Source organism: Malaclemys terrapin, chromosome 1 (genome assembly GCF_027887155.1).
Source record: "Malaclemys terrapin pileata isolate rMalTer1 chromosome 1, rMalTer1.hap1, whole genome shotgun sequence".
NCBI classification, from domain to species: domain Eukaryota; kingdom Metazoa; phylum Chordata; order Testudines; family Emydidae; genus Malaclemys; species Malaclemys terrapin.
Window position 1 is genome coordinate 236,573,767 of NC_071505.1, and position 23,044 is coordinate 236,596,810.

The 23,044-nt window shown below is 45.0% G+C and overlaps 2 protein-coding genes across 2 annotated transcripts in view; one reads left to right on the forward strand and one right to left on the reverse strand.

Annotated features, from left to right (window-relative positions):
- The window catches only part of RFX8 (regulatory factor X8), a 53,051-nt gene extending 31,802 nt beyond the window's left edge, over positions 1–21,249 (reverse strand). Inside the window, exons 1-4 of the mRNA XM_054009920.1 lie at positions 21,182–21,249; positions 14,959–15,082; positions 12,468–12,529; positions 9,026–9,112 (exon numbers count right to left, since the gene is read on the reverse strand). Of these exons, the coding sequence (XP_053865895.1) occupies positions 9,026–9,112; positions 12,468–12,529; positions 14,959–15,082; positions 21,182–21,249 (341 nt within the window). The remainder of the gene's footprint in view (positions 1–9,025; positions 9,113–12,467; positions 12,530–14,958; positions 15,083–21,181) is intronic.
- On the forward strand, positions 1,204–3,226 carry LOC128826578 (alpha-protein kinase 1-like). Its single transcript, XM_054009932.1, has 2 exons — positions 1,204–1,703; positions 2,695–3,226. Exons 1-2 carry the CDS (start codon positions 1,553–1,555, stop codon positions 3,099–3,101), a joined length of 558 nt encoding a protein of 185 aa, XP_053865907.1. The 5' UTR covers positions 1,204–1,552; the 3' UTR covers positions 3,102–3,226.
- Positions 21,250–23,044: the final 1,795 nt, after the last annotated feature.

A 23,044-nucleotide genomic window follows, 5' to 3' on the forward strand; every position in this document is an offset into this window, starting at 1 on the left:
CTGTCATTTATTTTGTTAATTTTGCAGATTTCTAAAATATGTAAAAAAAAGAAGAGTATTTTCAGTTCCTGCTCTGAGAAGGTGGCCAGCTGTATCTTGTGCTGCTGCTACTATGGCAACACATATCAGCCGTGCTCTCGCTCAATAGGCTGGCTGGCATAGCGTACTTGTTCTTGTGCTGCCCCCCTTCATTAGGGCCAGTCAGGCAACATGCGAGTGTGAGAGCTGCTGCTGCCTAGAAACAGACAAGTGGCAGCACTCTCCCTCTGCTCAACAGCCAGATGAAAGCTCAAAGATAATTAAGTGTAAACACCGTCTGATCTCTGCCATGGAAAAATTAACATATATGTGCCTCTACTGTTAGCAAACATTATTTTTATTTACCCAGTACCCAAAAGTGTGATAGGCATCACACAGGACAGAGAATGAGACAAGTTCCTGTCCTAATGCACTTACCATCTAAATAAGGTCAAGATGCAAGTGAAAAGGAAAGAAAGAAAAGGAAGTGGGTAGAGGAAGGGGAGGATGAGTAACAACAAGATTATCTGATATTTATTCATTCTTGTTAATGTGTTTTTGGAGGGAATTGGGGGGAAACTGCAGTTGAAATGGGAAAGAAATTGTGGGGAAGGGACAATACCATAGGCCTGAAAGAGGGGAAGAAAAGTGACAGAGGAAGACTGAGGGGAAAGGAGGAAGAGGAGGGAGGCAGGTGAAATAGAGCCTTTTCAGAGGCCTCTCTTGGGCCTGGTCTACACTAGGAGGTTATGTCAAATTTAGCAGCGTTAAATCGAATTAACCCTGCACCCGTCCACACAACGAAGCTATTTAGTTCGACATAGAGGTCTCTTAAATTTGATTTCTGTACTCCTCCCCAACGAGGGGAGTAGCACTAAATTCGACATGGCCATGTCAAATTAGGGTAGGTGTGGATGGAAATCGATGCTAATGGCTCCGGGAACTATCCCACAGTGCACCACTCTGTTGACGCTCTGGACAGCAGTCCGAGCTCAGATGCTCTGACCAGCCACACAGGAAAAGCCCCGGGAAAATTTGAATTCCTTTTCCTGTCTGGGCAGTTTGAATCTCATTTCCTGTTTGGACATCGTGGCGAGCTCAGCAGCACTGGCAACGATGCAGAGTTCTCCAGCAGAGGTGTATAGAAAGAATAGAAAGAGGGCCCCAGCATGGACTGATCGGGAAGTCTTGGATCTGATCGCTGTGTGGGGCGATGAGTCCGTGCTTTTGGAGCTGCGATCGAAAAGACGGAATGCAAAGATCTACGAGAAGATCTCAAAAGCCATGACAGAGAGAGGATACAGCCAGGATGCAACGCAGTGCCACGTGAAAATCAAGGAGCTGAGACAAGCGTACCAGAAGACCAAAGAGTCAAACGGACGCTCCAGATCCCAGCCCCAGACATGCCGTTTCTACGAGGCACTGCATTCCATTCTAGGTGCGGCCGCCACCACTACCCCACCACTGACCATGGACTCTGAGGATGGGATATTGTCGATGGCCGCTTCCTCGGAGATGTTAGCTGACGGGGAAGATGAGGAAGGTGAGGAGGAGGAGGAGGCAGTCGACAGCGCTTACAACGCTGATTTCCCAGACAGCCAGGATCTCTTCATCACCCTCACAGATCCCCTACCGACTGTCCCCAGGTGTTAACCCGGACCCTGAATCAGGGGAAGGATCAGTCGGTAAGTGTTTTAAACATGTAAACATTTATTTTGAACAGAACAGGAATATTAACAATGGGTTTTTCATGATTTGTTTGCCCTAGGCGCTTAACGTTTTAGTCCTTGGCAGTGCAACTACTGCAAAAGAATCTAACAATGTCCAGTTTATCATGATTACTTTGCCCTAGGCGCTCTACTTTTTAGTCCTTGCCAGTGCAGCTACTGGAAAAGAAAGTCTATATGTCCGGGGATAGAGCTGAAATCCTCATGGGACATCTCCATGAAGCTCTCCTGGAGGTAATTGGAAAGTCTTTGCATGAGGTTCCTGGGGAGAGCGGCCTTATTGTGTCCTCTGTGGTAGGAAACTTTTCCTCGCCAGGCTATCATCAAATACTCTGGGATCATTGCCTTGCAGAGCATGGCGGCATACGGCCCTGGTTTTTGCTGGCTTTCACGCAGCATGCGTTCTTTCTCGGTCTCAGAAATTCTCAGCAGAGTGATGTCGCTCATGGTGACCTGCTTAGAATTAGGGGAATGTTACTATTGGGACTGCTTGCCTGTTCCTTTACAGAACTGTCACCGGCGGTTTACAGCCACGCGGTGGAGGCGGGAGAAGGGCAGCATACAGGGATCTTTCCCGGGGACAGCCGCGAGGGGGTTGGATAGGGGCAGAGTTCATGCTTGCCGGATTGCCGGCAACAAGAACTGGCCAACGCTAGGAGCATTGTTTTGAACGTGAAAGGAGGGCACTGCTATAATTTAAATTTAAAGCAGCCAAAAGTCTACGGCTTACCATGTCAGCCTGCTACCCGAATTCCGCTGTCCTGCCCCGCTTGTCTGATCTCCACTGCAAGACCCCAGGCACTGAATGCGAAGGCCGAAGATTCAACCTTGTCCTGAGTGCGCATGTGATAGGTGCTGTGCATGGTCTTCTTCACAGAGAAAGACTATGTTCATTGTTCACAAAAAATTATCTTTGTGAGGAATTCACTCCCTTTTTCCCATCCCACAGCTGCGACTGTCTCCCGACCTACCCTGGCATCCCCCTCGCAGAGGCTGGCGCAGATTAGGCGGAGAAAGAAAAGGACACGGGACGACATGTTTTCAGAACTTATGGGCTGCTCCCAAGCCGATGCGGCCCAGCAGACCCAGTGGAGGGAGAACATGTCGCAATACCAGCGAGCACACAGCGAACGGGAGGAGAGGTGGCGGCAGGAAGACCAGCAGGCGACTCAAACGCTGCTTGGACTAATAAGGGAGCAAACAGACACGCTCCGGCGCCTTGTGGATGTTCTGCAGGACTGTAGGCAGGAGGACAGAGCCCCGCTGCAGTCTATCTCTAACTGCCCTCCCCCGCCACAAACTCCCATACCCCCCCTCACCCAAAGTCCCAAGAAGGAGGGGCGGCAGGGGCCGTGAAAACTGTCACTCCACCCCTGAAGACCGCTCAAGTACCAGAAGGCTCTCATTCCCAAAAATTTGATAAGTTCTTTCCTTCCTGCCTCACCCAAGCCCCCGTCCCAGTTTCATCCCCTAACAGTGTAGTTGCTAATAAAAGATACGTTTCTGTTAATTACTGTTTCCATCATGTTCTTTTAGGGGAGAGTGTGTTTGAAGGGGGTTGGTAATTGGAGAGGACAGTCATCTTTACCAGGGTGCAGACACGGGGGCAGGTTCAGCAGAAGGTCACACACACATTGCAGTCACTAGGCACCCTGGTCAGTCTGGGAGGTGGTTTTCATGTTCGGGGGGGGGCATGTGACTTTGTGGCGGGGGAGGGCGGATAGAGATCTTATGCAGCGGTCCTTATCCTGGATCACAGAGCCACGCAGCAGGGGTTCTGTAACTGTCCTCCCCCGCCACAAAGTCACATAGCCCCCACACACAGAGTCCCGAAAAGGAGGGGTGGCAGGCTCCGTTGAAACAACCAGTCCACCACTGCGGACCACTCTAGGAGCAGGAGCCTGTCATTCCTCGAGTTTAGAAGCGTTCTGTCCATCACTACGCCCACTCCCCACCACAGTCTGCATCCCAGTTTCAACACTTTACTGCGAAATCCGTTATAAAGAAAACGGTGTTCATTATCAAAGTTCCATTTATTTTATTTTTAAACGTGTGTTGGAAGGGGGGACACGGGGTGAACGGGGTATGTAGCTGGAGAGTATAGTTAACAGTAAGTGGGTAAAGAAATGGGGGCAGGTTCAGCTTCTCTTTAAACAAACTTAATAGTCACAGGTTACCCTGCTCACTGAGGAACCTAGCTTTCAAAGCCTCCCGGATGCACAGCGCATCCCGCTGGGCTCTTCTAATCACACAGCTGTCTGGCTGGGCGTAATCAGCAGCCAGGCTATTTGCCTCAACCTCCCACCCCGCCATAAAGGTCTCCCCCTTGCTCTCACAGAAATTGTGGAGCACACAGCAAGCTGCAATAACAATGGGGATATTGATTTCGCTGAGATCAGAGCGAGTCAGTAAGCTTCTCCATCTCCCCTTGAGATGTCCAAAAGCACACTCCACCACTATTCTGCACTTGCTCAGACAGTAGTTGAAGAGTTCTTTTTCAGTGTCCAGGGCGCCTGTATGGGGCTTCATGAGCCAGGGCATTAGCGGGTAGGCTGGGTCCCCGAGGATCACTACAGGCATCTCCACATCCCCAACAGTTATTTTCTGGTCCAGGAAGTAAATACCTTCCTGCAGCCGTCTAAACAGACCAGAGTTCCTGAAAACACGAGCGTCATGAACCTTGCCTGGCCATCCTACGTTGATGTTTGTAAAACGTCCCCTATGGTCCACCAGTGCTTGCAGCACCATTGAAAAGTAGCCCTTTCGGTTAATGTACTGGCTGGCCTGGTGGTCCGGTCCCAGGATAGGGATGTGAGTTCCATCTATAGCCCCACCGCAGTTTGGGAATCCCATCGCGGCGAAGACATCTATGATGACCTGGACGTTTCCAAGGGTCACTACCTTTGACAGCAGTAGCTCAACGATTGCGTTGGCTACTTGCATCACAGCAACCCCCACGGTAGATTTGCCGACGCCAAAGTGATTCGCGACTGACCGGTAGCTGTCTGGCGTTGCAAGCTTCCAGAGGGCTATGGCCACTCGCTTCTGGACAGTCAGGGCTGCTCGCATCCGGGTGTCCTTGCGCTTCAGGGCAGGGGACAGCAACTCACAAAATTCCAGGAAAGTTCCCTTCCGCATACGAAAGTTTCGCAGCCACTGTGATTCATCCCAGACCTGCAGCACTATGCGGTCCCACCACTCCGTGCTTGTTTCCCCGGCCCAGAATCGCCGTTCCACAGCATCAACATGACCCATTGCCACCATGATGTTCACGGCGCGGGGTCCCGTGCTTTGTGAGAGGTCTGTGCCACTCTCAGACTTCATGTCCTCACCGCGCTGCCGTAGCCTCCTCGCCCGATTTCTCAGCATCTGCCTCTGGAAAAGGTGGATGATAAGGTGCGAGGTGTTGACAATGGCCATAACTGCAGCGATGGTCGCAGCGGGCTCCATGCTTGCAGTGCTGTGGCATCCGCTCTGTCACTCACCAGAAAAGTGCGCGAACTGATTGCCCGCTGGCGTTTTCAGGGAGGGAGGGCGGGAGTGACGGTTGGATGACGACAGTTACCCAAAACCACCCTCGACACATTTTTTTCCCCAGCAGGCATTGGGGGCTCGACCCAGAATTCCAATGGGCAGCGGGGACTGCGGGAACTGTGGGATAGCTGCCCACAGTGCACCACTTCCAATGTCGACGCTTGCCCCGTTAGTGTGGACTCATAAAGTCGAATTACTGTCCTTAGTGTGGATACACACATTTGACTTTGTAATATCGATTCCACATATTCGATTTAAGTACAATCGAAGTACTCTCGTAGTGTAGACATACCCTTAGACTCCTTCCAGTTGGAGGAGCAATATAAACAGTTTTCTATAAAGAGCATTAAGATTAGATTCCGTAGCAGATACAAGATTAATTTCCAGTATTTAGAAGAAAATGTTAAGATCTTCTTCTACATTAATGTATTAATTAATCACACCAGATTTTGGAAATCTCCAACTCCAGTCTTTCATATTTTGATATTTTTATTATATATTTTGCCCAAAATATTTAAAATTATTTAAAAATGATGAAATGTTCATGATGGTTTTTGGAGGGTTTGGGGGTTACAAATAGCTATAAAAATTGTTGGAATTTTTGGATTTTTTGAAAATGTTGATGTAATTTTTTTTTTTTTACAGTGAAATATTTTACCATTTTTTTATCAGCTTTAATTAGACCCCATATGTAAGATGACGGTGATTTTCAGAAAGTAATGGACTCAATGGGGAGGCCTGTGAAAGTGTGTTAATACTATTAGAACAAACATGATCACACTGTTGTATTTCTCTTTGTTATAACCAGGAAGAGGAGTTTATTTTATTTATTTAGATTTATAAAATCTCAAAATATCTCTCTTGAAACTGGAAAGAGGTTGCTACATTGTCATTTTGATAGCAGCTCTCTTTCTGGGGCATGTCTCTTGATCATCAGGGTGACCAAAGGAGAGACTGTTTTTCAGGGGCTAAGCATATCCTTGGCAGGGAGATGAAAAAGGGAAGAGGGGGCCCCACAGTCACTGTAGTCACACAAAGTTTCCAACAGGTAGCCTCCAGCAGAACACCTAGATCTGCAGGTCTTGAGGTCCAATCTCAGCTGTTTGTTTTAGGGGCGAGGGACAAACTGCAGGGAAGCCAGAGACAAACGTTGCTGGAGCAGGTGCTTCTGGCGCTGTTACACAGCAGCGCCCCCTGTGGCTAAGCCAAGCCCAGCAACGGAGGCAGTGCCAGTTGGATGTGGTTTCTTCAGCAGGAAAGAGCTAAGGAGTACAGTGACTAGAACTGTTACTTCTTTTCCTGGAGCACAAGGGAGCTGCAGACTGAGGCACTTATTTGCCACATTCCTAGACAGGAACCAGGAGGCGAGCTCCCCATGATGGCTGTTCTAAACCCATGTCTATAGGTAGCTATGGATACTATTTGAATTTGGGACTCTCTAAGAACAATTTGTTTATTCTCCGAATAAGTATTTGTTAGTTGATCAGCTACAGAGCCTGATCCTCCACCCCATTTCACCAGTTTTATGCCAGCATCACTCCATTCACTTCAGTACGGTTACACTGCTGTAAAACTTGTGTAACAGGGTGCACGGTCAAAGTGATGGGGTCTAATTTTCCATTCCCTTGCATCTCATATAGTCATTTATAGTATCATAAGGATGTATATGGCTCCCATTACCATAGTATCTGAGCGCCTCACAGTCATTAATGTATTTATCCTCACAACCCCTGTGAGGTAGGGAAGTGATATTATCCCCATTTTACAGATGAGGGGTGAAGGCACAGAGAGACTATAGGTACATCTGTACTGCAAACAGCAACCAAAGAAAAAGAAAAGAAACCCACGGCAGTGAGTCTCAGAGCTTGGGTAAACTGTGCTGCAGGGATATATAGCCATGTAGACATTTAGGCTCGGGCTGGAGTCTATGCTCTGAGACCATCCCTTCCGCGGATTTCAGAGCCCAGGCTCTGGCCTGAGCCCAAATATCTACATGGCTATTTTTAGCCCCGGAGCACAAGGCCCAGTCAGTTGACCTGGACTCACACCGCAGGGTTGTTGTTTTTTTTGCAGTGTAAACATACCCTAAATAGCCATTTGCCCGAGGTTATCCAGGAAGACAGTGGAGGAGCAGAGAATTAGGGTACATCTACACTACAGCGGGGAGTCGATTTAAGATACGCAAATTCAGCTACGTGAATAGCGTAGCTGAATTCGACGTATTGCAGCCGACTTACCCCGTTGTGAGGACGGCGGAAAAATCGACTTCTGCCGCTTTTTGTCGGCGGCGCTTACTACCACCTCCGCTGGTGGAGTTAGAGCGCCGATTCGGGGATCGATTGTCGCGTCCCGATGGGACGCGATAAATCGATCCCCGAGAGGTCGATTTCTACCTGCCGATTCAGGCGGGTAGTATAGACCAGACCTTAGTCTCTTTAGTCACAGCCTAGCACCCTATCTGCTGGGACATCCTACCCCTCCTGTAGCAAGTGAATGAGAAATGGGTGCAAATACTGTTAAAGAGTGAACTTTGATTTCGTAGCCTTTTACATCCACTTTGCACAGGCATGAAAGTGCAAGTCAGTGGAGAATCAGCCCGACAGTTGCTTATTTAAACTATTGGCCTGATCCTGGAAATAATAGCAGGCTAAGGCCTGGTCCCCACTAAGTCCCCAAATCGGACTAAGGTACGCAAATTCAGCTACGTTAATAACGTAGCTGAATTCGAAGTACCTTAGTCCGAACTTACCGCGGTCCAGACGTGGCAGGAAGTCTCCCCCCGTCGATGCTGCGTACTCCTCTCGGCGAGCTGGAGTACCGGCGCTGACTGTGAGCACTTCCGGGATCGATCCGGGATCGATTTATCGCGTCTTAACCAGACGCGATAAATCGATCCCAGAACATCGATGGCGTGCCGCCGGACCAGCCGGTAAGTGAAGACTAGGCCATAGTGCTTACTGCCATGAGTACTCAGGACTACTTATGGTAGAGAACTGTGGATCGGATCGTGCTCCTACTGCAGTCGATGGCAAAACTTCCATTGACTTCAGTGGGGCAGGATCAAGCCCTTTGCCCATAGACAAGACTCTGCAGAAGTGACTTACATGGTACCATATTTTTAGACTGTTTTATTTTTCACGTTTAATTTCTCTTTTGTTGTATGTATTTTCTCACAGTTGCACCCTTTTTGTGGCTGTCTTTTTAACTCTCTAAAACTGTAATATAAAGGAAACCAAAACAAAGTAGGCCTTTTCAAAGTAAAGACTATCCTTCATTAATTTGAATGGTAAGAAACAGAAAACAAAGAACTGCAAATAGAATACATTTAAATAAATCCCCATTACTATAAGTGCAAATACATTGCTTAAATTGTGAGGCTTAGCAATCAAGATGCACTAGCATGATTAAATAAGTGTTCACACCACTGGTGCTGACCACTTATATTTTTCTCTTATTTAGTTTCTCAGCATTTTTAAGCTCTTATTTTAGTTTTGTCATAGATTTCCTGCACTTAAGAGCCATCTGTTGAAAATGTCAAGTGCATGGAAGTGTGATTTTGTGTTCAATTAGGTGTGCAACTGCCACTTTTTTAAAAGGGAGCCTTGGTATTAATGACAACATTTAATTAGATTGCATTATTATAGGAAAATGCAATTCTGTTATCAATTTTCAGTAGGCAATGAAGTAGCTTTTAAAGAAAATTGTATTAATGCACCTTTTATCATTAAGAACATTTAAAACCAAACCTGTGATTTTTTTTTTCAGCCAGAAGATAGCAATAATGAGCATAGAAGGAAGAGCTCTTCTTGATATGTATTCCATCGTAGTGATACCTAAAAAAATACAAAATGTGATGGACTGACAAGTATACAGTTTGCAGGACCAAATCATCACTGAACTCACATCTATATTCTTCAAGCAGCTCGTAATTCTTTTGAAATAAGAAAACAATAGATGGAAAACTATTTATTTTAAAAATTGTTTAAATCTTATTTAAATCTAATATTTGATAAGCACATAATTTTGATAAACTTTTTTTTAAAAATAACTTTACAATCACTTTTTAAAATAGCGTGGTAATTTAATAATAAAATGTTTGTTAGTTTTTAAAAAACTATCAACCCTAGAGCAGTGTGGGAGTGCAGTCAACCAATGCAGCAGATGCACAGAGTCTAGGGCAGGATCCTCATTGAAGTCAAAGAAGCTACTTCAGTGGAGTTACACTAATTTATACCAACTGAGGATCTGGCCTTCGTTCTCCAGCCATGGCAGATTAAAACCACTTCCAGTTAAGGATACCTCTTGTCCAGTTGCTACCTGAGGAATTCAATCTCTTGTTTTTTTAAATCCTCCACTGAGCCCTGGCACTTCTTGTTGATACTGGGGTGGTGTGGAACCACTGTTCCCACTGCTGTCATGCCACTGTACAGCTTCTGAAGTGCTATTTCCTCACTGGCTTTTTGCCTTATACATATTGGTCAGTAAACAATACTTAGTGGGCCCAATTCTGAGCATAAAAAAAACGAGGATGTCTGGTGACACCTTAAAGACTAACAGGTTTATTTGGGCATAAGCTTTCGTGGGTAAAAAACCCTCTTCTTCAGATGCATGGAGTGAAAATTACAGATGCAGGCATTGTTAGTGTTTGTTCATGGCCAGTTTGTTCTAATGCCAACATTGTCCTTTAGCTTAAATAGCTTTTCACCCTCCCTAGTATTTAATCTCCAGATGTATTTATAGAGAGCAATCATATCCTCCCTCAGCCTTCTTTTTGCTAAACAAGCTGAGCTCATCCAGTCTACTCTCATAAAATAGATCCTCCATTCCCCTATCATCCTAGTAGCTCTTCTCTGCACCTGTTCCAGATTAAATTAATCTTTCTTGAACATGAGTGACCAGAATTGTACACAATATTCCAAGTGAGGTCTTACCAGCACCTTGTGCAATGGCATTAATACTTCTCTATCTCTACTGGAAAGGCCTTGCCTAATTCATCCTAGGATCACATTTTCCATTTGCCTTTTTTACAGCTGCATGACATTGGTGGCTCATTGTCATCCTGTGATCAACCCACAGACCCAGGTCTTTCTCTTCCTCTGCTGATTCCAACTAAAAGCTCCCAGCTTATAGCAGAAATTCTTATTATTAAACCTTAAGTGTACGCACTTGGTACTATTGAATTTCATCCCATTTCTGTTATTTGAGTCTTCAAGATCATCTAGATTTTCCTGTATGTTCCAATCCTCCTGTGAATTGATGCTGCCTCCCAACTTAGTATAATCAGCAAATTTCACTAGCACACTCCTACTTTTCGTATTTAATAAAAATATTGGATAAGATTGGTTCCAAGACTGATCCTTGAGGAACTCCATGGGTAACTTCCCTCCAGTCCAATAATTCACTTTTCAGCACAACGCAATGCCATCTCCAGTTTAGCCAATTCCTTATCCACCTTACTATGTTTGTACTGAGCCACATCATGCCTAATTTAACTAATAATTAACCTGCTGCATTTTCCTCCCCCCCCCCTTAAAAAAAATACATTATTTTCTCAAAGAAGGAAATCAGGTTACTCTGGCATGATCTTTCTTTGGTAAATCCATGTTGCATTGCACTCCCTTTACCATTTACCTCTACGAATTTCATTATTCTTCCCTTCACAATTTGTTCTAAAATCTTGCATACCAATGAGGTCAGACTAAAATTGCCCAGATCACATTTTTTCTCCTTTATTAAAAATAGGTATGATGTTAGCTATTCTCTAATCATATGGTACTACCCCCAAATAGATAGATTTCTTAAAAATCCTTGGTGCAATAATAGTAATCCTCTGTGCCAGTTCCTTCAATATTCTGTGGCAGAAATTATCCGGTCCCCCCGATTTGAGTGCATGGCATAAACCCAGTGTAGCAGTTTGTGTACCAGCCACCCCTAATCCCAGGTTAGGGGATGTGTCAGACTGGGTGTGTAGGTGTATTTCAGAGCTTCACTGAGCTGATCCTATGCTGGTGTAAAGGACCTAGTTTTCTCTAGCATCAGCCATGTGTATCAGTCAAAAATCTAATGTGAGAATGGCACCGCAGTAATTGAAAGTGATGGGGCCAGGCTGATGCAGAAGATTTGTGAGAAGATCAAAGTAAACATATGCCACTCTCAGAATCAGTATTTTAATTGCAGTCCTTTCATCTTCATTAAGCAAAACGCTCATGCAATTGGCATACGTGAAGGCCTTAAAAATCTTTTTTTTCTTCTGTTCAGTGGTTATGAATTTGGACATTAAATCAATGGATTAAAAATCAATGGGACTCAATTCTCTTCATGCTCTGTATGGGTGTGTGGCAGGGGGAAATCCATCAGGGAGCCAGTAACACAGTGGTCCCCAACCTTTTTCGTCTGGCAGGCGCCAGACGACGAGCCACCGAGTACCGTGGCAGTGGACGAGCATCCGCCGAAATGCCGCCAAGAAGCAGCAACGTCAATAGGTGTCGCCGCCAAAATCAGCGGCATTTCAGCAGCAACACCTCTGGATGGCATTGCTTGTCAGCGGCATTTCAGCGGATGCTCGTCCGCCAGCCAGTATGCGGGCACACATAGATGCCCCGGTGGGCGCCATGGCACCATGGGCACCGCGTTGGGGACCACTGCAGTAACAGTTTATAGCAATTCCATTATGAGCCAGATTGTGAAGGGCCACTCAATGGGTGTGCAGGGACAGAAAAGACTCCCTACCTTTAGGGCCTCTTGCATAGGGCTGGTCAAAATAAGAGTCCTTGGGCTTAACCTGATCACATGAATCCCTCAGACACAATGCCTCTGGATCACCTTACTAGGGTAGTGAGCTTCTGCATCCCCCCAACACAAGCCGGTGCTTCAAAAGCACCAGAGTATTTTAAATAGTGTTTTTTAAGTTTTGAAAATTAAAATTATCTTGAATTCATACGCTATAAACCAGCTTGGATATGGTGACTTTCATTAAATTAATCCTATTTTAGTTTACTGGTAACACCATCAATCACAATAGAGCTGTTCTTGTGATTTATTACAGACATTCAACAAGAACTTCAGCTGGGGTAGAGCAGTGTCTCAAGTTAACAGAGCTGAGGATACAGTTATTTCTGTTCCTTCCCCCCCAAAAGAGTGTAATTAACATTTTTAAATAAAGCAATAAATAAAATAAATAAATAATACCTGGCACTTCCCCTTGTGCCCAGCCTTCTGGTCCCCAGATCTGGGAAAACTAAGCGAACAAGCTAAAAAACACAAAAGATAAGAGTTATCTGGGCAAGTCATACTAACATATAAAGATTTATCTGATTTGGTTTCCTCTAATTGTTTCCACTACTGCATCACCCCCCCCACACACACACAAACTGCTGTGATACCTGTTCTCCCAATAACACTCAAATAGTAATTGCTGAATTAGCTGGTGTGCATCACCAATATGTTGCCAATATGAAGCCCAGTCTGGCAAGCCTTACTCAGTCAAGTAGTTCTTACTCACACAAGGAGCCCCAATTACTTCAGTTAGCCTTCTCACGTAACTAATGTTTGCAGGATCGGGTTTGACTTATCAATTTTTTTATCAAGTTCATCAAGTTGCTGAGTATCCTCTTTGTTCATATTGAAGGAAATGTGAATTGAAATCATTCAGCACCTCTCAAGATTAGCACCAAGTAATAATACTGTAAGTGTAATAATCCAAATTGTTATTATTACACACACAACATGAGTATGAGCAATCTTATAAAGCTACAGACAAAACAAGAGAGCTCATGCTACTTTTCCTCTTTAGAACAGGAACAGATTATCAAATACACAATGCATCTACTCTAGATAAACCTTGGGAGTCTTTGTTATGCAGGATAGGAACAAAATGAATCAGGTATGAAGTTGTTTGGTGTCAAAGGCCTTGTCTACACTAGCCTTTTTTGCTCAGTTGCCCTAAGATGCAGCTCCCACATTGGTAGTAATGATGGTAGTTCTAATGCAACCAGGTTGGCAGTGTCTGCCAGCATTTTTACCACTGTGTAACCTCTATTTGATCTAAACTGAGTTAGATGACACAGTAGTAAAAATAAAGGAGCTTTATCTATACAGCAATTAAACACCCACAGCTGGCCCAGGTCATCTGACTCGGAATCATGGGGCTTGGGCTGTGGGGCTGTAAAACTGCTGTGTACACATTCAGGCATGGGCTGGAGCCGGAGTTCTGGGACCCCATAAGTGGGGAGGGTCCCAGAACCCAGGCTTCGTCCGAAGCCCAAATGTCTACACAGCAATTTTTAGCCCCACAGTCTGAGTCCTATGAGCTCAAGTCAGCTGACCTGGGCCAGCTCAGCAGCCATGCCACAGGTCTTTTATTCCACCATAGACCTACCCTAAAGGTCTTGGGGTGAAATCCTTGCAATGATGTCAATGATAAAATTCCCATTCACTTCAATAAGACAAGGATTTCATCCCTTGATTTGTCTACACACCAATTTGCACCAGTTTAACAAAATGTGTCTTTTAAAACCCATTTAATTAAACCAGTGCAAGTTTGTGTGCCATATTTTAGTTTAAGAATTGCTTATTTTGATTTAGCTTAATCCTGTGAAACAACAATAAACTACTCTGAAACTGAAATAAGAATAGCTACATACAATGTATACAACTAAACTAAACCGATTTAAAAAAAATACTTCTAATTAAACAGCGACAAGTTAATGTGCAGACAAGGCCTAACAGCTTGAATACCAGTGGAGTTGCACCAGTGGTAGCAATAGTGGGAAATTTTGAGCAAAAAATGTGTAGAGTAACGATAGTCAAAAATGTTATTTTTTCTTTAATCACATGAATAAAGTTAAGCAGGAATGCATCTGTTTGTTAGGACGAATGATTAGGGTCTTAAAAGATAATTCCCCTGTTGGCTATGAAAACTCCAGACTATTAGAAGAGTGACACTGTCTAAAGGACTTTTTTTACTCCTGCATCTTGCTTTGCTTGGATGATTCTATAAACACACACACATTCTGTGTGTTGAGCAAAATCTTCATAAGTAAATTAAAAAAAAAAAATTCTGATAAACAACATGAAGACCAGGATGCTTTCCAGCATCAAAACTTGGATAAAAAAATATAGTGCTAATTGTTTACATGAAATACAAAGTTTTCAGTCTACACCTGAGAGGTTTGTTAGTATAGCTATACCTATACTGGCAAACCTTCCTGTTGTATACACAATTTAACTCTTATGCCAGTTTGAAGAATAAAATAAGATGTCCTAGCAAAAGGACTTTTTTGCTGGTATAATTTCATCTATGATGTGTCTAGAGCTTTTGCAGGTATAGAAATGTCATTTTAAAAAAATCACATCTCTAATCAACATTACAATACCAGCAAAAGTTTTGAATGTAGACCTGACCTCAGAGAGAAAATAATGCAGATAAAATTCCCCAAGCGAGCCAAAGAGAATATTATACCAAGAGATAGGATAGCAGCTTTCAAACAAAATCTCTCCCAGCATTCTACATTGAAGGTATCGTATTGCATAACTACTTATCCTTGTCTGTAAATTAAGTTCCCTTAGTTTGCAACATGATCAAACCTTGTACAAGTAAGTGTCTCTTTATGAATTTACACAAGGTCTCAGCCCATTATCTTAAGCCCCATATATGCTATAAAAGCAATGTGCTTTGTACCTTTCCAAATGTAGCTGGATTTACTTGAGTCTGAGCATTCTGAGTGCAATTCTCTATATACATTTCATAAAGTAGACAACGAGGTATGCTGTATCCTTCACAAACATAGAAATTATCCGCTATCCTTTAAAACAAAATGGTACAAAATGTATATCAATTTATGTCAAGATTAGAATGTTAAAAGTTATTGGCCTGATTCTGATATCACTCCAGGTTTACACTGGTACAACTCTGCTGACTTCCATAGTTACTCCTAATCTACAACAGAGTGAGATCAGAATCACATCTACTACTTCTAAGTGAAAAGAAGAACAGGAGTACTTGTGGCACCTTAGAGACTAACAAATTTATTAGAGCATAAGCTTTCGTGGACTACAGCCCACTTCTTCGGATGCATATAGAATGGAACATATAAAGAAAATGGTACATCCTCACATATGTGCATTAGAGACTGTTCTCAGGTTCCTTTGAATTCCCATTGGAAGACCTGTCAGTTCCTATGTATCAAGAGGTTGTGAGAATATACTCCACAGAGCAACAAACCTATCAGATACGATCCGGTTTTTGTTTTATACTATAGTTTAATAGCATCATAGTTAAAACTGACATCAAAGTTAAAGCTGACATGGAAAAATATTAGTATCTCTAAAATGGGAAACTACTGTGATCTTCTAATGTATAATGCAAATATAAAAGGCTCCACAACCAAATGTAATATATTAATTAAGCATTTGTTTTCATTTTTAAAAGATGCTGTATAACAGGGTGTTACAAAAGTTAGACCTTACCAGAATACAAAGGGCCAAATTCTACTCTCATTCACACCTGTGAAATCCCACTGATTTTAGCACAAGTATAGAAGAGAGCAGAAATTAGTCTGATATTACTACTCAGTATCACTGCTGATATCCAGACTGCTCTTGATGTGCTTAAATCAGGGATCGGCAACCTTTTGCACGCGGCCCATCAGGGAAATCTGCTGGTGGGCCGGGACGGTTTGTTTACCTGCAGCGTCCGCAGGTTCGGCGGCCAGCACATCCCTCGGACAATGCCGCTTCCCGCAGCCCCCATTGGCCTGGAACGGCGAACCACAGCCAGCGGGAGCTGCGATTGGCCGAACCTGCAGGTAAACAAACTGTCCTGGCCCGCCAGCGGATTTCCCTGACGGGCCGCGTGGCAAAGGTTGCCGAACCCTGGCTTAAATGCTCGTTCTTGGGCCAAATCCCACTCACCTTACTCGCCTGAGTGGTCACATTAAAGTAAACTACTTGTGTGAGTAAGATGAGGAAGATTTTGAATGTAGTTTCTTGTTAGCAGCCGTGTTAGTCTCTAAGGTGCCACAAGTACTCCTGTTCTTCTTTTCTTGTTAGCCTAAGTTATTATCACCACCAGAAAAATACAGTTTAATTAAGAAATAATGCCAATGGCATCCAGGCTGTCTAAGAATAATACTTCCAATAGCACAAATACTGAAGCAAAACTGACGCATTTGTGGGAAATAAATGTTGAGACAGGGAGAAGATTAATTTTCAAAGCATGACTCATGGATCATATGAAAATGTTCTATTACAGCGACTTTATTTCTGTTATGCCAAATAATTTATGTCGATTTAATTATTTTAGCAGAGTGTCAGTTACTCATAGTACCTTTACTGACATTCAAACTGCTTTAGAAAACAGACTTATAAGCACTAGCTTATCTGTGAAGTACAGGTTTTAAAATAGCATTGGCTGTTTTTATTAACAACCTGATTTCAGGCTGGCTAACATTTATCTTTCTGCTTTATCTTTTATCCTAATGGGTTAGGATTCCAACAATTTGATATAACTGAGAAAGAACATTACTTCTGAGTATTCTAATGTGAGGGACTGGATCTGTTTCAACTCAGCTTCTTACTTGTGCCTCCTCTCGTTTCCTCCCCAGAATGTGTCCCCACTTCTGCTCTTTCCCTTTTAAAGAGACCCCCCCCAGGCCTACCTCCCTACGTCTCACCTGTTTGCAGCCTACGAACCCATCCACCAAACAATCCTACAACCTCAGATTGTCAGCCCACCACCTGAGAGTACTGCTTGGCCTCACCTCCCTGCACACAACTGCTCTGGGCTTCCTGCCAGTTTCTCACCATCTCCAGCTTGACTGCCTGTTGTGAATGAATTGCTTCACAGCTAGAGGCAGGGATGAGAAACCAGCATCAAGGTAGTGAACACAGGCAGAGGGCAAGCTGAGATAATGGGGTGTTCCCATCATGGGGGTGAGGAAATAGTATTCGGTCTAGTGAAGAGTCCTGACTAAACCTTGCCTCCAGCAGCCAGAAATCCTCCCTTCTCCTGGGTAAAGAACCATCAGAAAACGCTTAAGAATTGATCATTCTTCCCTGAGGTATTAAATCTGGATCCAAATTCATCCCAGGTATAACACTGCTGGAATCCATTGAATTACAACAGAGATCAATTTCTTTAGGGTTTTAGTCAGTTTTCTAGGAGACGAGAATGCAAGTTTTGTACTTCAATAATGTTTTTATCCAATAGCTTTGCCTGTGCATTTAACTATTTATTGACATAGTATTAGACTACTTTTGTTTTTAGTTATTTTTTTAAATCTTTTTTCTTCAAACATATCAAACATATTCTAGATGCCAACATATAAAAGAAGTACAGAAGTACTATGCATCAGAAAAGAGAAAAGACTAAGAAAAAATGCAATGCTTGGATTTCCATGTATTAACCACAATATTTCTAGCACATGGATTTTTGTGGCACATATCTAAACAAACAAACAAAAACTAAGGAAATCAAAATCAAGCAAGAAAAGGGTGGCGGGGGAGAAAAGAGACAAAGATGAGAGGGGGGAGGGTGTCGATTTATCTCCCATCTTTCAACCAGGTCTCCTGCAGAGCTGTTTAGATGACCAGTTTTAGGAAACTGTCCCCAATGGACTCATATTTTTCCAGGGTTTGCTGCCCATTGTATGTGATCCTCAGGGCCGGCCTTAGGGAAAATGGCACCCTGGACAAACTTGTGTTTTGGTGCCCCTGCCCCCCCATTGCCCATGGTCCCCCATGGTCTTTCCACCCTCCCTTCCCCCCAACCCCTGCACTGTGCCACCTTCACCCCAACCCCTGCCCTCCCCTCCTGTGCCCCTAACCCCTGCACTGTGTGTGCCCCCTCATTCCAACCCTTGCATTCCCCTCCGGTGCCCCAATACCTGCCCCCTCCTGTGCCCCAACCCCTGCACTCCCCTCCTGCACCCTTAATCCCTGCACTATGCCCCCTGCACCCCAACCCCTACACCCCTTTCCTGTGCCCCAACCCTTTCACTGTGCCCCCTTCACTCCTACCCCCTGCACCTCCCTCCGGAGCCCCTAACCCCTGCATCCCCCTCCTGCACCCACGTGGGGAAACTGACCCACCTGGATACACAAAGCAGCTGGCATTGCTGCTCGTTCCCCCACTGGACTGCTGCTCCTCTGCCCCATGCACCCCCTGGGCTGCATAAGGAGAGGGCAGGAGAGCAGCAGCTACTGATGCCTCAGCATAGCCCAGGTGGGGAAGTGACCTGAATGCAGGGAGCCCTGGTGTTGTGTGTGTTGGGGGGGGGGGCGGGAGGAAGGGGAAGGAGAGAGAGAGAGAGTGTGTGTGTGTGTGAGAGAGAGAGACAGTGTGTGTTGGGTTGAGGTGAATGTGTGTGTGCCTGAGTGTATGAGTGTGCTGGCTCTTTAAGAAAGCACACAGGGTCAGGAGCCTGAAGGCTTGTGTTCAGACACAAGCAGCCGCCAGCAGCTCCAGATCCAGAGAGGCAGCAGCACATACACAGATTCCCCCTGTCCCGTCACCCCAGCTCAATGGAAATCGGGTGCATGGGTGAGGGGGACACCCCAGCATCAGTCTCCCCACCCCAGCAGACAGAAAGACGCTCCCAGTCCGGAGTGGCCAGAGGTGGCTGGGTGGAAGGGGGGCAGGAACAGCAGTGGCTGCACATGAGCAGGGGGAAGGAGGGGAACCCCTGCTCCAGAGGAGTCACCTGGTCACCTGGCTCCCACAGCTGGTCAGTCAACTACCCCTTGCAGCTCAGGTCTCTCCCCACCCTCCAGCTCTGCCGCTCACCTGACTGCCGCCTCCATCAGCCCAGCTGGCCCTCAGCAGGTCAGGTGGGAATCCAAACCCTGCGCATGTTGCCCTCTTTGGCGGGCCGCCCTGGGCAGGGGCCCAGACAGCCCACCCCAAAAGTCGGCCCTGGTGATCCTTTCCTTCGCAGCTAGGTCCACCAGTCCATTATACCAGCCTTCATGCCCAGTATTAGACTACTTTTGGACTAAAATCTTGTGTTTTTTTATTGTCAACATCCCAAACAGAAAATAAAACTCAAACTTTTATAAACTTATCACATAAAGATGGTGATCTACAAGCTCACTGAGGAGAAAGGACAGTCAGTGAGTGGTTAGGAGCTAGCTTAGGACTCATGTGACCTGTAGTCAATTCCCTGCTCTGCCACAGACTTCCTGTGTGACCTTAGACAAGTCACGTAGCCTCTCTGTGTCTCAGTTCCCCATCTGTCAAATAGAAATAATAGTATTTCTCTACCTCACAGGTATATTGTGAGAATAAAAATATTAAAAGATTGTGAGGTGTTCATATATTATCATAAAGGGGGCATATACAGAATTAAGATCAGTAGATGGTGTCAATTTAAAATCCTTGAATGTGCTCTATTGTTGTTTTAAACAAAGTTATCAAAGATATTACAGTCCACAGCCTAGAATCAAAGATGGTGGATGCGATGTGTCTTGGAAAGTCAGAAAGGCAATGCCAGAAGGTTTTCTGCTCTATACAGTGTCATACACTGGATAATACTGTTCTGCCAAAAATGAAAGACAGCTCTACATAATAGGTACCAAATGCCAAAAAATGGTGAAGAAGGAAAATAAAAAGGAAACTAATTTTTCTAGGAGAGGATACCCCAGACCATTGGGGATTTTAACTTTTTCTAAATTTATTTTCTTGACAAGTAGCTGTTACAATATTAACATGTCGTGCAATGTGTCTCACGGCTGTATTACATCACCGTCCCTTCCCAGTTTTTAAACAAACTACCACTATCACACACAAAGCATTCTGCCAAGTGGGTGTTGAATAACACAGGACAGATGAATGCATGGAAATCAGGACAGCCCAGTGAAAAATATCAGAGGGGTAGCCGTGTTAGTCTGGATTTGTAAAAAGCGACAAAGAGTCCTGTGGCACCTTATAGACCAACAGAAGTATTGGAGCATAAGCTTTTGTGGGTGAATACCCACTTCGTCAGACGCATGTGAAAAATGATTATGACACTTTATCCCATCACACAAGAACTCACACCAACAGCCCACATTTGCCACAACCATCATTTTAGCCAATGTAACCTCAAGAAAATACTGGTGCTGACTCACAATTTGTTACTGCACTCTACATGCCAACATGCATTGGCTGTATAGTCCTGTTACCATTCATACAGCATTTTAAAAGCTTGCAACTAAGAACCAGAGGATTGTCCTCTTTAACCATCATTACACCTTCCATGCATCATCATTTAAAATAGATGACACTGAGGCACAGCTCTGTGGCCACACGTGGCAGTATTAAGCGGGGAGACTGGGTGGTCAGCGATATCGGCAGTTTCTGTATCAGAGCTATTGTTTGGCACTATACAATGTATGCCCTACTGGAACAGTTTCCATAACTTGTGCATATAGGACCCCCATAACGGTCAAGATTTGTATCTTATGAAGTTATACCAAGGAGCAAGAATTAAACTAAACTACATAATATCCTCCCCCCCCTGCAACGCAGCGCCTACTCTGGGTACCCAAGTGGCACATGGTGTGCTCACCCCTACATTCTGCAAGCGTCAAAACAGCATGATGGCCTGTCACCTACTACCTTGTGCAAAGTGGTGGCCACATCTCATCACAAATAGCCCAGCAGCTGTGTACCAAAGCAGGTACCAGGGTACCAAAGCAGCACCTCATCTCCATGCCATGGAGGTCCCAGAGCAGTGGCCAGTATAATGCCCTTTCTGCCCCATGCCTGGAGGTGCCAGAGCAGTTCTTGGCATCTGCCGCCCTGGCTCTGGGGCTGCTAAAGCCCAGGTATGGCTCCTTTTGCAAACCACCCCGAGGGTCAGTCCATGCAGCGGGGAAAGGGAGGCTCCCTCCCCGCCAGGGCGGAGGCCGGCGCCGGCACCCACCACTGGGTGATGGATTGGTACAAGCGGCTGCTGCTGCTGTTCGGGGCAGCTTCCGCGCCCTCCGCCATCCTCTGCAAGCCCGGGGCCGCCGGGGGGCGCTGCGGAGCCGGGCAGGGGCCGCTACCGCCGGGGCGCTGTTTACTTTAGAAGCCGGTTCCAGAGCGCGGGGCGGGCGAAGGCGGCTCAACGCGCGAAGCCCGCGGAGGAGGGAGGAGGGAGGAGGGAGGCGGGGCCGGGGCGGGCTGGGCTTGGTGCCTGCTGCTAAGGAGCCCGGGGGCGACAGGGGGCCCATGAAAATGCTGCCAGGCGGGAAGAGACACGCACGGAGCGGGATCGCAGCCCCTTCCCCGCAGTAGAGATTGTCTCGCGCAGCAGCACCCCAGCCTTACCCCCTCTCCGGGGGCGGAGTGTAACGCCCAGCAAACCAGCGCCACTTGCTGCACACCCAGCCCGCTGTCCCTCCCGCCTCCTCTCCTCTCCTCTCCCGGGGAAAGCCTCGCAGCTTTCCTGTCTCCAGCCTGAGAGAGAAACAGCAAAGTCCGCCAGCCAGCCTCGCTTTCTTGAAATCATGGCTCCTGGCTTCACTTCCCCTTAATCCGCAAACCTGACTCCCTGCATCCCCTGATTTCCATCACTGCTCAAACAGGCACCAGCAGGGAGCAGGTTCTGTGCCTTTACTTTAAAAAATAAAAAAAGTTTGCTATTTCTCCTTTATGCCCAATCCTGGGCTCACTGACAAAGAAAGTTTTGCTTGTGACTTCCATCTTTGCCTTCATTGGGTACAAACGGGGCCCAATCCTGCACAAATAAAGTCAGGATTGGATGTTTGAGGTTGATTTTCAGTGAAACAGATTAAGTCTATAATTGGAGACACTTAGTACCAAAACAATGAGATGCACAAAAGATTGCCCAGAGCCTCTTAAAGAACTTTTGAAAATATAAAGGACATCTTTACTTACACTGAGTAGTACCTTAGTTCACAAGCAGTCCTAGTTATTTTTCACTTCTAATAAACAAAATGCTCATAACAGCAATAAAATGACATCCTGACATCTACAATATTGTCAACAGTATGGCTAACAATAGTTTCTTTTTCATCATCATAATCCTGGCCCCAATCCTGCAACTGGAACTGTGCAGAAAGATTCTTTGATTTCAGTGGCACTACTCATGCTTAAAGTTAAGCATGTACATAAGTGTCTGGCAGGATCAAAGTCTAAGGTACCCAGCAACATAAACCGGGTGAAATTTCTGACCCTTAATAGGGTCTTTCCTGGAACTCAACAAAACATTCCCAGATCTGACTTCTGTATGAATTGCATGTAGGAAAACTAATTACATGTAAATAATTACATGCAAAGATGTTGGGTAAAGGCATAAAGCAGCTATTATGCAGCAGTACATTTGGATAACGTAAGCACTCTTTGAATACATTTTTGTGGGCATTTTAAAGCATTACTTACAGGGTTTTATATAAGGATGCCTTAAACTCCCATAATTTTTTAATTTCTCTTTGATATAGACAGATGAAAAGACTGTCTGCTCCACTGAAACCCTTTAAGCACTTTTCCATTGCAAGCATTCATTATGCAAAATGAGTTTTATTACCACATGACTGACAATAATAAATTATATATGGTCGGAGCATCTAAAAGCTTCCTAGTGGACAGAACTAAATTACATCAGAATTCTGCCTCTCAGAAACTGCCATGGCTTCTTAATGTTAATTAACTGTTGATACCCTAGCAGAAAGGTTTGACACAGACAGATTTGTTTTATTTATCATGACAAGAGGATCAAAACAAACTTGTCTTTAGACCAGTGGTTTACAACCTGTGGTCTGCGGACCCCTGAGGGTCCACA

Excerpts from the sequence above, each read along its gene's own strand:
- LOC128826578 (XM_054009932.1), top strand. The coding sequence starts at position 1,553 with ATGAGGAAGGTGAGGAGGAGGAGGAGGCAGTCGACAGCGCTTACAACG. Across the intron at positions 1,704-2,694 it reads ATCAGGGGAAGGATCAGTCG|CTGCGACTGTCTCCCGACCT; the intron begins GTAAGTGTTTTA and ends CCCATCCCACAG.